This window comes from Leuciscus leuciscus (assembly GCF_965113295.1).
Source record: "Leuciscus leuciscus genome assembly, chromosome: 14".
Taxonomy (NCBI): domain Eukaryota; kingdom Metazoa; phylum Chordata; class Actinopteri; order Cypriniformes; family Leuciscidae; genus Leuciscus; species Leuciscus leuciscus.
In genome coordinates, this window is record NC_138738.1 from 9,509,601 (window position 1) to 9,523,822 (window position 14,222).

General features: G+C 38.7%; 1 protein-coding gene and 2 long non-coding RNA genes across 12 annotated transcripts in view; 2 read left to right on the plus strand and 1 right to left on the minus strand.

Annotated features, from left to right (window-relative positions):
* foxp1b (forkhead box P1b) overlaps positions 1 to 14,222 on the plus strand; it is a 195,197-nt gene that overhangs the window by 141,593 nt on the left and 39,382 nt on the right. For 8 of the 10 annotated variants that reach the window (XM_082137335.1, XM_082137332.1, XM_082137334.1 and 5 more), the window contains 2 exons: positions 11,121 to 11,258; positions 12,111 to 12,203. In XM_082137335.1, coding sequence (XP_081993461.1) covers positions 11,121 to 11,258; positions 12,111 to 12,203 — 231 coding nt within the window. Of the gene's footprint in view, positions 1 to 2,164; positions 2,562 to 11,120; positions 11,259 to 12,110; positions 12,204 to 14,222 lie in introns of those variants that run through there. The other 2 variants (XM_082137333.1, XM_082137340.1) reach the window with 2 other exon arrangements.
* LOC309474742 lies at positions 2,569 to 5,777 on the plus strand. Its single transcript, XR_014197411.1, has 2 exons — positions 2,569 to 3,025; positions 3,075 to 5,777. It is a non-coding gene; the product is annotated as an uncharacterized lncRNA (long non-coding RNA).
* Positions 6,844 to 11,114, minus strand: LOC309474745. Its single transcript, XR_014197413.1, has 2 exons — positions 7,539 to 11,114; positions 6,844 to 7,494 (listed from the first exon to the last, which is right to left on the minus strand). It is a non-coding gene; the product is annotated as an uncharacterized lncRNA (long non-coding RNA).

The window sequence follows — 14,222 nt, forward strand, 5'->3', positions numbered from 1 at the left end:
ACTAGAACCCGTCACATCTGTAGTGGTTTTGTGATGACTCTTCACGAGAGGATTCGAATGACTGTGCGGTTCAAATGCTAAACTCAAGCAGGTTACCAGCAAACACTTATCTGGGATCAGTCCCCCCCCCCGGCCCATTGTCACCCTGACAGTCATACGGGGAACCGTAGAGCTGATCTGAGATGTAGCGCGTTATTGTTTGTGTGTCAGTCTTGCAAAGGAGTCAACCTGTGCTTTCCAATTATCTGTAACAAGACATAAATGAATAGTGTTGGTTCTGTGACTCACAAAGTGATGGAGTGAATAAACAGCAAGATCTATTAGACGGCTTGGATAGAAAGAGTATGGGTAATTATGGCGTACAGGCCTGAACACAGCACAGATAGATGGAGAGAGAGCGAGCGAGAGACAAGAGGAGGAGGCTTGAACTGTATGTCTGCTAAATTTATCATGAGCCCTTTGGGAGCAGTGAAATGAGAACAGTGGCCTATTACTGCTAAGAAGGTGTTTTATTGAGAATATGCCGACATTCTGCCCAGGGGAAACGGCATGGGAGAGGGGGTACGACCGTGTGTGTGTGTGTGTGTGTGTGTGTGTTCATATGAGCGGCTGCATGCGTTTTGTGTGCGTACTTGCACGGCTGCTTGCCTTTTTGCCCTTGCTTGAGCATGTGTTTTTTTTCATAAGTGCGTCTATGTGCCCTGAGAGTGTTTGTCAGAGAAACAATGAAGTATTTCATTGTATCATGTATGTGTCTTGTGGACTACAGAAACTGTTTACAGTCCCACAAACTGACACTAAAATGTTTTTTTGGACCCATTCAACATAAATTCCAGTATGTGAATATGATCATTATTTGTTGTTGTTTATGTACAGTACCATAGCATGATGTATTATTATTTGATACTACCGCAATATTTTCTTCTAAGGGTATTACTTTTATAAAGGTATTCATTTAATAATCATATGGTGTTTATTTTTATTTATTTTTTAGCTTATTTTTATATTGCAATTGTTATGTCTTTACTGTTTCATTTTGATTTTCAAATTATTATAATCTTTCATAAACATAATGCAAAATATAAAAAGTACTATTATCTTGCCTAAATATGTTTTTTTTTTTTATTATTATTATTATTACATGCAGGAGTTAAAAATAATGCTTATATTCTGATTTAAAAAAAACGATTGACTAAGGCAGTAAGTATAAAATAACACACACCGCGGCTGCGAACGGTTAGAACATAAGTGCTCAGAGCTAGCAAGTGATTAAAACATCACCACCTTCTCACTTTTTTATTATTATTAAAAAAGAGGGAAGTTTAGCCTTGGGTTTTGAGTGTGTAATATAAAATTTACCAGTAGAGGGCGAAGCAACTTTTCTGTGTTTTCTCCCTCTTTTTTAATAAAAAAAAAAAAAAAAAAAAGTGAGAAGGTGGTGATGTTTTAATCACTTGCTAGCTCTGAGCACTTATGTTCTAACCGTTCGCAGCAGAAGTGGAGCTGCGGTGTGTGTTGTTTTATGCTGTGGAAATTAGTGGATTTGGAAGGAGTTGGACTGTGAATTTAACCCACACACAGTCAGTCTGTGAATTGAAACTGCAGCCTTTTCAATATTTAAAGTTTGACTCTAAAATAGATTACAATGTACACTTTAAAGTATCTGAAAATGTTTAGATTTATCCTAAAATTTGATATAAAAATTATGTAAAAAAAAAACTATTTTACATTTAAATAGCTGTCATTTATATATTTATAATATGAAAGAAAACGCAAAATCCTCCCTTTTTTTCTTATTCAAATGAAGAGCTGTTACTATAAACAATTCCACTTTATAAGAACAACAACAACTTGCAGATGCTCTCGGTTTCTTTCTCTCTGTCAGATAGTGTTTGCTTATCTGTTGTTTAATTAAAGGGTCTCTTTTCTTTACTCTTCCATTGTTTCACCAGCACGGACAAAACCTTTACTAGGGTCAAAGGGTTAATAGCCATCAACTGTGAAGCTTTTTTATTTTTGTTTTGTTTTGGTTCTTTTTGTTCTCTCTCTCTCTCTCTCTCTCTCTCTCTCTCTCTCTCTCTCTCTCTCTCTCTCTCTCTCTCTCTCTCTCTCTTTTATTTTAATAGGGTCCCACACAAAGGCATTGCTTCACCTGCCCCCTCCTCCTCCAAACACACACACACACACACACACACACACACACGGCCTGCGGCGGCCCCTGCCGCTGCTTGTGTCCCCATTTGAATTGATTATGTTTAGAGGGCTGCTTGTGATTGGTGGAGAAAGGGCGTGGTTGATTGGATAGTTTTGTATCTTGTCAGCTAGGGAGCAACCTTGCGCGTGCAATCTGTCCATATCCCCGGGAAAAAGGCTCGAGACGCGGCAGCACACGCACACGCTCACTGTAAACGCCTCTCTCTCTCTCTCGCTCGCTCCCTCTCTCTCTCTCGCTCTCTCTCTCTCGCTCTCCGCTCCGCGACTCGTGTCTTCTCATCTTCCGCGATCCTCCAAACGGCCCAGCTTCACTCTGTTTACCCTGCCAGCCAAATGGAGTTTGTCAGGTTTGTCAATATGATTGATTCTGTAATTTTTCAGTGAAAGAGCTGTTTCTGTTGCCGTAGAAAAGTTTTACAATGCATTGCGTCCAGGGGAAAAGGAAAAGAGGCTGATTTCTCTGCATGCTGTTTGTATTAGTTTCTATCATGCTGGTTGGTTAGGAGACAGTGTGTAAACACTGTGATGCGATTACAAGTTGATGTTTGAAGCTTCTCCTTTCACTTGCAGCTTACAAGCGCAGGATTTTTATGAGGCTTTTGTTAAATGTCATTCTGTGCTGTACATATGTTTAAGACTTTTATAGTTATGAAGAAACTTGTGCATCTTTTTTCAGTTGTAAAAAGGTTTTTAGATTGCACATGCTTTTCAGTGTTGGATTTAATTATATTTTAAGTTAGATTGTTTAGTTATGTGTTGCATTCTTATGTGAAGTGCTTGCTTGTGTGTGTGTGTGTGTGTGTGTGTGTGTGTGTGTGTGTGTGTGTGTGTGTATGTGTGGGGTGGGGTGGGGGGGAGAGTGGGTGGGGGGTTGCTCCCCTTCACGATTTGACACTTGTATCATGGGCCCTCGTGTGTGTGTGTGTGTGTGTGTGTGTGTGTGTGTGTGTGTGTGTGTGTGTGTGTGTGTGTGTGTGTGTGTGTGTGTGTGTGTGTGTGTGTGTGTGTGTGCACATGCCAGTGGTTTGATCACTGAAACTAAGGCAAAGTTTTGACTCTCTCCTTTACTAGTTTTGAATGCAGTTATTTTCTTTGATTGTTTGTTTTAAAGATATATAAGTTTTAAAATAATAGTTTTATATTTTAGTGATGCATTTAAATGTTATCAAAGCAAATGATTTGAATGCTGAGATGCAATAGTTAGGACAAAAGTTTGTGGTTGTCATCATTGTTCAGAATGTAATGATTGTGAAGTTTGGGACTCAAGGTCGGGGGGGGGGGGGGCGCTTCAGTTCGAGGATGGCAGGAGAGGATCGAGAGAGGGAACGACTGGACGTGTGGAAAGCAAAGGCTAAACAGGGAGCCCCGCGGAGGGTAACGCCACACAGCTGTGACCACCGGGCCCCTTCATTTAGAAATCGTGAGAGCTGATTGGGCTGACAGTTTGTAATCAGACTTGATTTATTGTTCATTAGTAGTGCATTAGGGTCCGCTCTGGCTGGGGCCGAACCGCATTTATGTTGTGCCCTGACAGGCCGTGAGCCTGCCAACACCTGTCATTCCTACCGCTCGACACGTATTAGCGGCCACGACCATGTTGGTGTGTGAGAGAATATTCACGTGTGTGTTTACATGAGACTGGAGAACAAGCAAACTGTGTGTTAAATAGATATTTTCCCATAAGAAAGGGAAAAAGGAGTTGGGTGGGGGGGTTATCTGGTCAGTCGTTCATGTGGCTGACCTCTTTCACAGACATCTTGCTCTACATTATGTGGTTAGAATCGAGAATACTTTGGTGATGACACACGGCATTGCCAGCTGTTCTTTTCTGTTGTCTTTTTTCCTTCATTCTCCCACAGAGGAAAAAACGTTATTATTTTTATTTTTTTCTAAAGATGCATTTGTTCTTCCTTTTCTCCTACTCGGTTTCCAGAAAGCACACCAGGTGAGCATTCTCTCAGGAAAGAGCAGCATTGTGACGAATTGCTCTGAAAGACAATTTTATGATATACAGCAAAAAAAAAGAAAAAAAAAAGGTTGCGGCTTCTTCCTCGACTCACACATCTGCAACTTTTTACTTTCTAAACTAATTTTAGGGCAGAACAGAGATTTAGAGATTTACACACATTGAGAGATTACATTCGGTACTCTCAATTATTGGCACAATTTTTGTAAAAGTTTTGATTTTATTTCACAAATTACAACAAAGATAAACTCGGTTAGTGTCTTTGTGCATATTAGCTCTTGCAACATGCCAACAGTATCTTCCACTCAATATTAATCAACCCTGACGAGGAACATCACAACGTGGCCGATGAAAACACAAATCCCAATTTACCGAAACCTTCATGTGATGTCATGGAAACACGGATTAGCGTTGTTGTCGTTTGGCGTTGTGCAGAATGAGACCTCTCCCGTGCGAGGATGTGACGACCATTGTCTCGAGTAAATTCTCAATTTGAGGGGGATTTGTGTGGCTGTGATCTTAATTAAATCTCCACCGACTCCAATAACACATCTGAAGGCATGTGCGACGTTGCGTAACCTCGCTGAGCTGGTAAACCATAAATCATATCAGTGGGATGAGTAGAGCAAAAGAGAGAGAGAGAGAGGAAAGGGCGTTAGGGTGTACTGGAAAGGTGTAAAGTGGTCGAAGGCAGTTTGTCGACACCATTGTTTTTAGTGGCACATGTCAGACTGAGTTGAGCGGGAGACGTTCAGCGGTTTTGCTTTGTCTTGTTTTAGTGTGTGAGAGGAGAGTCACGTCAAGGGTCACTTGGGGTTGTGTTGAGGTTGTTAGAAATGATTATTGCTGCCAGTCATGTCTGTAAGGTTGCTTTTACAAGATCTCCACCACAATGTCATATTTACCAGTGGGAAACTCTTTGAGCCCTGTTTTCTTTTTCTTTTTTCTTTTCTTTTTCTTTTTTTTGGGGGGGGGGGGGGGGGGGGTTTGTTAAAGTATCATGGTGGTAGAACAGTGGATATGATTATAAACTGTAATTGTAAAACATGTTGTAAACTGCTTATGAAGAATAGTTAGAATGGCTTGCAAAGAAAAATATTACTAATTTAGTCTAGTATTTAATGAAACAGAAATTAGTCCCATAATTATTTGTGGTAGCATATTTAATGTTTAATTTTAAAAAGAAATATTAAATTAATGATAATAATACATTTGATATAAAAAAATTGATAAATTGCTTGTGATGTTCCTCATTTATAAGTTGCATTGGATAAACGTGTCTACTAAATGTAAATAAATAGATTATACAGTATATTTAATGCTCATCATTTGCGCTTTATTTAGTGGTACTAGAAATAAACAAAGCTGTCTTTGTTGGGAAGTGAAAACTGGAGATATAACTATGAATTTGGCCAAAGCGTGCATTTAATTCTGACCACAATCACTTGAGCGCACAGCACATCGTAATTTCTCAACGCATAAGTAGGCACTTCCATGAAGGCAGTAGATGCCAAGAGTCAGAATATACAAATATAAATGATATATGAATTCAATATGCAGGTTTCCATTCAAGTTTTTGCATCCTAAAATTCAGAAAGATGAGAAAAAGAAAAAAAAAAGCTTTTAAATCTGGGTTAGTTTGTGTGATTGTGTTTATTTTTTGTGCTCGAATCTCAGGCAAACACTCAGCAACACATTGAGACACGACACATGCCTGTGCTACATCCGTAATGCATCCACCTTCAGTTTGTGTGCAAGATTAAGTGAGTATCCCCTGAGTCCCGGGGCTGATGGTCCACCCACCCCTTCGGGACACCCACCTGCAGTGGGGTTGAGTTAGTGTGGGAAAGGCAAAGCTGAACCTCATGCTCCCCTTCGCCCCTGCTTGTTTGTTTTACGGCAGACCGGGCCAGCTCTACTGAGAACTTGTTTGTTTGTGGTTTAGAAGTTAATTAAAGCGCAATCTGGACTTTTGTTTTTACAGTTGCCTTGAATGGACCGCTTTCCCCCCGCAGAATCTGCTCGGTAAATGGGCAGAAAATGTGACTATGATTATCCTGTTTATGTGAACTGTAAACGGGCTGCGCGAGAGCCAAAGCAAGGAAGAGGGAATGGGAATTATTCGCTATTCAGAAGCGGCTGGGGGAGATTAATATATCTTTGCTTCAGCCCCAGAGATTTTTTTTGTTTCATAACAATAATAATAATAGTACATGCATGTTTTCATAAATGCATTAATATTAGACAAGAATATCTTTATTCAATACATTAGGAATTCAAATTTCATGTTAAACTGGATTTTTTAACTTTCTAAGCAGATTTTTTTTTACTTGTTAAATGAATTGTTTTAGAACTTAAAAAAAAAAAATTGTGCAAAACTAAATTTCCAGAAATGAAAATTGTGCATTCAAATGAATAATTACAGCTCACACGTAGTATGAAATCCTTTTTTTCCACGGCACTCCATGCCAAATGAGCGTACGGTCAGTGCTATTCCCTATATCTCTGGACAAGGTAAACCAAGAGGCTTCAAACAGACCAAACCTCCTGTGATTTCTCAAGGGCTTGTTATTTTGTACTTCTCAATTCTATTTGATGTCCTGACAAAACAAGATGACACCGGGGAGCTGGCATTAAAATTTGATTTTCTTTTTTTTCTGCCCTCTTTCTTTCTTTCTTTCTTTGCAACCTGTTTCCGTGCGTCCAGTTCAATGTACGAGACGCCCTGATTGAAGTTGCCCCCCTTCGCTCTTCATCTTAATTGCCTATCTCTCTTTCCCTCTCTCTCTCTCTTTTTTTCTCGTTCTCTCCGTGCATGACATTTTGCTCTCTCAGGAAGAATGCGTTCTTCATTAAGTCAGTATCAGTGTTTCTGAGGTTCGTCAGATGTGTGTCAGATGTTTCCTCATTAGAGCCGTATTTTTGGATGGCGTTTCCTGTTCATAGTCATGGACTGAAGATGAACTGGACGGTGGATATGAGCGCCAGGCTTAAATGAGCTGGATCCGCTGCTGCGTCCAAAACGTTCCATCTCTCAGCTGGCATCGTTCTGTTGTATCCCTTGTGATTCAACACCTTCAAGTTAAAAAATAAATACAAATAAATTTAACATCATTAATTTTAATGCCCACAAATGTTTGCACTTTTATGTTTGATTGAAGAGGCAAAGTGATTAATATATATATATATATATTACGTATTATTTTTAAATTTATTTTAATGATTGGTCTTTTTTGTTACATTGACATTTTATATTTTATGTATGTTTTTTTTACATTTACATTTTTACGTTTTATTTTTGTTACATTTACCTACTTTAGCTTTTTTTTGTTACTTTTTTTATTTTTTTTTAACTAACTTTTTTTTTTAAACATTAGTGGCCGCTTTCACAGACAAGGCTTAAACCTAGTCCCAGACTAAAATGCATGTTTTAGCGGTTTTAACTGAAAGCAACTTGCTCTGACATATCTTAAAATATGCCAGTGCCACTGTTTTGTCTCAAGATTTATTTTTTTAAGGCAACTTTATAAAAGCTACTTGAATGTCCTAATTGAACTAAGGCCTAATCCTGGCTTAATCTAAACCCTGTCTGTGAAACTTGGCTTAAGTATCAGCTTCACTTGTTATCAATTTTTGCACATTGCAGATGTTTGCATGTGTTGGCATGTGAATGTTGAGTGTACAGCATATGATGTGTGTGTGTGTGTAGTTTGGGTAGGGCCTGTGGACAGCAGGCCTGCGCTAGCACATTGCCTACAGTACAGTCACATAGCAGCTGTTTGAGTACGTTTCACTTTCTGTGTATTAATGTGCTACACTCACACCTGGCCTACCTCTTTCTAGTGAAATTAATAACCTTCAACTTTCTTAAGTATGCTCACTTTTCTTTTCTCCTAACAATTCTTTCTTGGCAAACAAGTTTTGTTCTCTTTAAAGCCTGTCCACATGACAGCTGAAATATGCGTTCATAAAATTCCCATCTCGTTTAACCAGATATATGCTTTATCTCATAGCGCTTTCATTATGAGACGACTTGAAATATGTATTTGTTCTTTCCTCACCTCTTATCAAGCGATACGGCCATTTACCGCAATTCATAATAATAATTTCATTCCGCACACTTCCACAATTACGGCCAGAGGAGAAGAGCGAACAGCTCTGAGCAGTAAGCAGTGGTATCCCTCACTCCTCTTAAGTGCTGCTGATATAGTGGCCAGGATGATATTTTTCAGCTGAAGTGCTTCTCTTCTGCGGCAGGCCTGTCTTAAAGAGATTCCAGCTCATTCACCAGCGGATTAAATGCTAGTAGTTACAATGATCAATAGGTTAAGAGGAGGCCCATCCCTCTCTCCACTAATGACCTCAGTGGTAATGGGCAGTAAAATGTGAGCTGTAATAGCCTTTCCGCTAGAGCTGAGGTTTGGTAGAAGTGGACACATACACACACACACACACACATGTTCATGCAGTAAATGAGGGTGTGAAGCTGGTGTCAGTGTGTCTGTAAGGTGTGGATATAAAGGGTTTAATTGGAACAGGCTGGCATTGTAATTTTTCGTGTCCTGAGAAGTTAGTAAATGTTTAGTTGTTAGTTTGTTTTACAAAGCGTTTACATTTTACTTCAGATGTTTAAAAGGATTTATGTGGTAGTTGCAACTGTAAAGTAAATTTATTAAAAAATTTTGATTGGTTTCGAGAACAGTTCCACCCTTCAAAAAAAAAAAAAAAACTTAAATTGGTAACACTTTACAATAAGGTATCATTCGTTAACATTAGTTAATTTATTAACTTACTTGAACTAACAATAAGCAATACATTTGTTACAGTATTTATTAATCTTTGTTAATGTTAGTTAATAAAAATCAGCTGTTCATGTTAGTTCAAAGTGCATTAACTAATGTTAACAAATACAACTTTTGATTTTAATAATGTATTTGTAAATTCTGAAATTAACATTAAGATTAATAAATGCTGTAGAAGTGTTGTTCATTGTTAGTTCATATTAACTAAAGGGGAAACCTTATTGTAAAGTGTTACCCAAAAATTAAATATGTTAGTTTATTACACTTTTTATTTGGCCATTTCAGTTAAGATTGTCTTTTTTATTCAAAACCAAAGATTGTTTTAGAAATTGCATTCATATAAAATGAAATGTTTGTTGTAAATGTTTATTCTCAAACATTTATGAAAATTTTACAAGAACATTTTTTTTAAATAAAAATTGTCCAAATCAGCAAATATATTTTTTTTGCTGAGTGTAAATGTTTGTTCATGTTTTATGTTGAAAATTTAAGTCTGATCAAATGAAATTTGTAAGTAAATTTAAGTTAAAAAAATCTGTCACTTTCAATTGTTAAAAAAAAACTGAAACATCCAAATTGGCAATTATAAATTGATATGGATTTCATAGTTAAGAATAAATGTACAAACGTGCATCTGATGTTGTCTGTGTGTTTTAGCTCGTATTGTCTCACCACCCACTCGTCTGCCTCTCTGACCTTCAGAATAGTTCATCAAAATTAGTGGCGCTGAGAAATAAGGACATGAGTGCATAATGACTGTGAAATGAAGAAATCAAGGGGTGCAGCCTATGCAAATGGTGCGCTAAGCCAAGTGAAAAATGGGCCGCATATTAAGACGTACCAACCGTGTGTTGCGGCGCCTGCCTGTGTGTTCAACTTTGATTCCAAGCACCACATATCCATTTTGGTGATGAGTTTATAACAAGTTCAACCCCGTTTGTGACATTGCATGTGTTTAATGTTTTTTGTTGTTATATTTAGATTAGTTTGAAATAGGCGGAGGCAGTGTGACAGTTAGCCCCGCCCCTTACACACTAATTTACATTCATCAAGACGTGACAAATTCAAACGCGTGTCAGCGGTTCTGAATCACAGATGCAATTGAGGTAACCTTGGTGAAGGGAGACTGTCGCCCTAATGTCTGGCCAATCTGCAGCAGATGTGAGACATACATCTGCGATCTCGCACACGCTTGCTAAAACACACTGGGGATATGTGTTAACAGTTGCAAATGCCCGCCGCTATCAAGTTCAGCACAGACTTGGTTTGTCACCCAATGTCACAAAGGAGATTTTAATGGCACGGTGTATCAGAGAAAGGCTGACACTGAGACACATGCGTGTACTGTATTCACACAGCCTCTTCTCTAATTAAAGACCCCTGTCAACAGCACGAGGACCCTCTCAATGTCATCACACGCCATTTTCTTTTACGCCCATAATATGTGTACTCTTTTTATTCCACTTAAGCTTGTTTGTGTGCCCTTAAATGTGTTGTTTTGATATATTTTTTTAGAGAGGGACGTTTTTTTCTGTACTTCCGAACTAACAAAGAACACAGTCGACAACACGTCCTGCATTGACACTATTACATTCGTGTTAATTGATATTCAGCGATTTTAAGTTTACATACACAACAAAACGGTACACCGTGAGAGTTGTGACCCATTTTAGTGAAGTATCGCAGGGACAAGAAGCTTCACGCTGATGAAGAGGGGGGAAAACAATCATGGAAAAAAATGAAAATACAAAACGTATTCAAACAGTCACAAGCAAAACATGGACAGCACTCCAGAATAATGGCCAGTGGCCTTGTCTCTGGAGTGGGACGTTTGATGATGGGGGACGCTCTGTGGTTGTTCAAGTGTGTTTGTGTGTGTGTGTGTTAGGGTTTTCTCTTTGTATCTGTCAGTCTCCCATCAGTCAGCAGCTTTGGCTTCTCATATCACTGGTTCTGAAAGCTCCTCAGGTGGTTTTTTTGAGAACAGATCTTGATCTCATAGCACATTCATCTGGTGACAAGCTACTGATAAGACATTTGACACGTTATCTTTAGTGTATGTATTGTGAGTACGTTTTTATGTGATTATCCAATTGCCATTGTATTCATATGTCCGTCCTCTTTCTGTGTTTGTGTAGGTCCCAGTTTCTGTTGCTATGATGACACCACAGGTCATAACTCCTCAGCAGATGCAGCAAATCCTCCAACACCAAGTTCTGAGCCCCCAGCAGCTCCAGCTGTTACTGCAACAACAACAAGCACTGATGTTACAGCAGGTACTTGCCCTCGTTCTGTGTCATGCCGGATATATTCCTTCCGTTTGAATGTCTCAAATATTTCTCGGGTTTAAACTAACACTATGACATTACAAGAATTCTAATTAAATGATAAGCCTTGAGGATCTTTGCATCACGATGTGAAGCAGTGTTCAATAAATAATCTGAATAAACAATTTGGAATATAATATATAAATGTATTACAGTAATAATCTATTATAATAATATAGAATCTATTATAAAATGGCAACAACAATTAACTACTATTAACTAATGCCCTACAATTAGTTCCTTTCTCTTTTAATGTATCAATCATACAGTAATTCCTCCATTTCAACTGGCTTAACTGTTGCTCAGTCTATGTGACAAACAAAGAGGATTTGTCATACGTGTAGTAGTGAAGCAATACACACAGTTTGGTATATCTGTGACATGTGACTCAAAGAATTCCACACACACTGTAGGTTAGTTCTTCCTGATTCTCATGAAATTTGGTTTTTGAAAGTTGTGAAATGTAAAGGTTATATATCATGAAGAACAGGACTGTTTATGTGGTTTTGAACCAAGAGGAATGTGTAGACAATCTCGCAAATGTTCACAGCGCGAAACGTCTTCCTTATTCCCTTTCATTGCTATTCAGTGTGATTTAGAAATGACAAAAATAGTATTATGCCACCGTATGTTAATGTTGAAGATTTGAGGTATTTTACAGTACATTACTCGTTTAATTCTTAGGATCATAGTAGAGGAAATCGTCTCTTTTGTAACATAATACTTGGTCTTCAGGAGAAAATAAATAAAACACAGCAGAAATATAGAACGTCTTTAATTTATGACTCTGTGATTTTGCAGCAGCAACTCCAGGAGTTCTACAAGAAACAGCAAGAACAACTCCACCTTCAGCTCATCCAGCAGCAGCATGGCAGCAAACAGCAGAGTAAAGAGGTATGCTGACTGCATTACTTTACACACACACACACAGCCCTGGTGTTCATTACCTGCCCCCAGTGCATCAAGCAGCTGTTTCCCACCAACACAAGTACAAAATCATTCCAGTGCATTGGTGTCATCTTATTTTTCAGTTGAGTTTGACAATGGGAAGAACCCTGTCCTGCTCTTGTATTTCTGCTCCGTGTCCTAACCAACCGCTATAATGCATTAAGCACTAAATTCTTCTTTAATTTAATTCGAGTTCTTGTTCTAACCAGTCGCAAGATAAAACATTGATCTAGTTGTGTGACGTCGCCGCCGCATTATAATCTCATTGGTCCAAAATAATGCTCTAGATAACTGGACACTAAATTTTTTTTTTTTTAAATAACTGTCACCAGCTGTGTTTCTGGCTGCTCTAATGACAGCAGGAGAAGGCAATGCTCTGGACAAAAGAAGCGATTATTGTGCGGTCAGAAGCAGTTCAAAGACAATCAGAGTTTCACTTCTTAACTTCCCCACTGAGAGCTTCGTTCTGTAACCGGAGAGAGCGTATAAATGAAGGCGAATGTTGTAAAACACACACACACACACACAGCCGTACACACACTTTCACATGCTTACTTCAAAGTCCCCCAGCTCGCTAATTAATGAACTGGGGGCTTCAGTTTGGACAAGTTGTGGTGCGTTGCCTCCATAAATCAATGCGACAGGACTGTTTCTCTTGCCTCTGACAGAAGCTGTCACTCTTTATCTCTCTCTATCTCTCTTTCCCTCTCTCTCATGTCAGAAGGACAGATGAGGGGAAGGGGACTCTAGAATGGGAGGGGGGTTGAAAAAAGGAGGGTGGCACCGTCAAAAGGAGAAACAATTGATCAGCTGAATGGAACGTGACGAACAGGAAGGAAAAACACCATTTTAAAGAGTATTATGTATGATCACAGGAATTTGATGCAGCCCTCGAGAGGCTCTCCTCCGTCTGTGCGTGTTTTTCTCTCTCACGCGCTCTCCCCCCCCCCCCCCCCCCTCCTTCGGCTTTCTCTCGCGCAGCCATCAAAAGATGGAATACGAATTGTTGCAGCGACTCCCCCCACGGGGGTCAGACAATAACCCCCCGCTGCTGCTTTGTGCCTCTTTTATTTAAAAGACAACAACATTTCTTAGGTTTTCAAAGATTTTTAACTTTGGATTGGAGGCGAGGCAATAAAAGGGCCTGCCAGCGTCAGTCTGGATCATGTTGTCATCTGCTCTATTCTCGCCTCTCTCGCGTGCCACTCCGAGTTAACCTCCCATTCGCTGTGCCAGGCTGGCGTTAGGTTAGCGCTCGTGCGATGAGGAAGATCTCAAGCTCATCCTTCAGGGTGACGTACAGATGAAAATAAACACAATTTATGATACGGTTCAATTTGTTAGCATGCAGTATGTCTTGAACATGCAGTGAACAATACTTTTACAGTATTTGTTAATCTGAATATTACACTAATAAATGCTGTAGAACTATATACCTTATGCATCAATATTAATGAATTTAACTTTATTGTAAAGTATCACCCATTTTTTTTTTTGGAACAATTATAGTCTGCATGAAACAGAAGTTGCAGTTTGTCTTTTCTTCTCTCTGTTGACTTATCCGAGTGAAACTGCTTCTCAAACTAAATAAAATGTAGGGCGAGACTTGATTTTTCCATTGGGATTTGATGGACTGCCCTCTCACTGGTGTACATGTCATAAGAGAAGAGAAGAAATGCCGTTGCAAGGGGGGAGAGGAAGTTATTTTGATTAAATATTAAAAGGGGAAATACATTTTTTAAAATGATGGATAAATTGGTTGTCATATTCCATAAAAAATAAGAATTGTCCATTTTGATTTCATGATGACTTTAAAGACATCATGAAATCAAAAGTGACCTAATTTATTTTATTAATAAAGGTTTTTATGTGTACAATTCACAGTATTAAAAAACATGTTCGTTTTCATAGTCCTTCATAAAAAATAGATTTTTCTCCACCTTTGAGCCTCGTGATCAGGGTTAG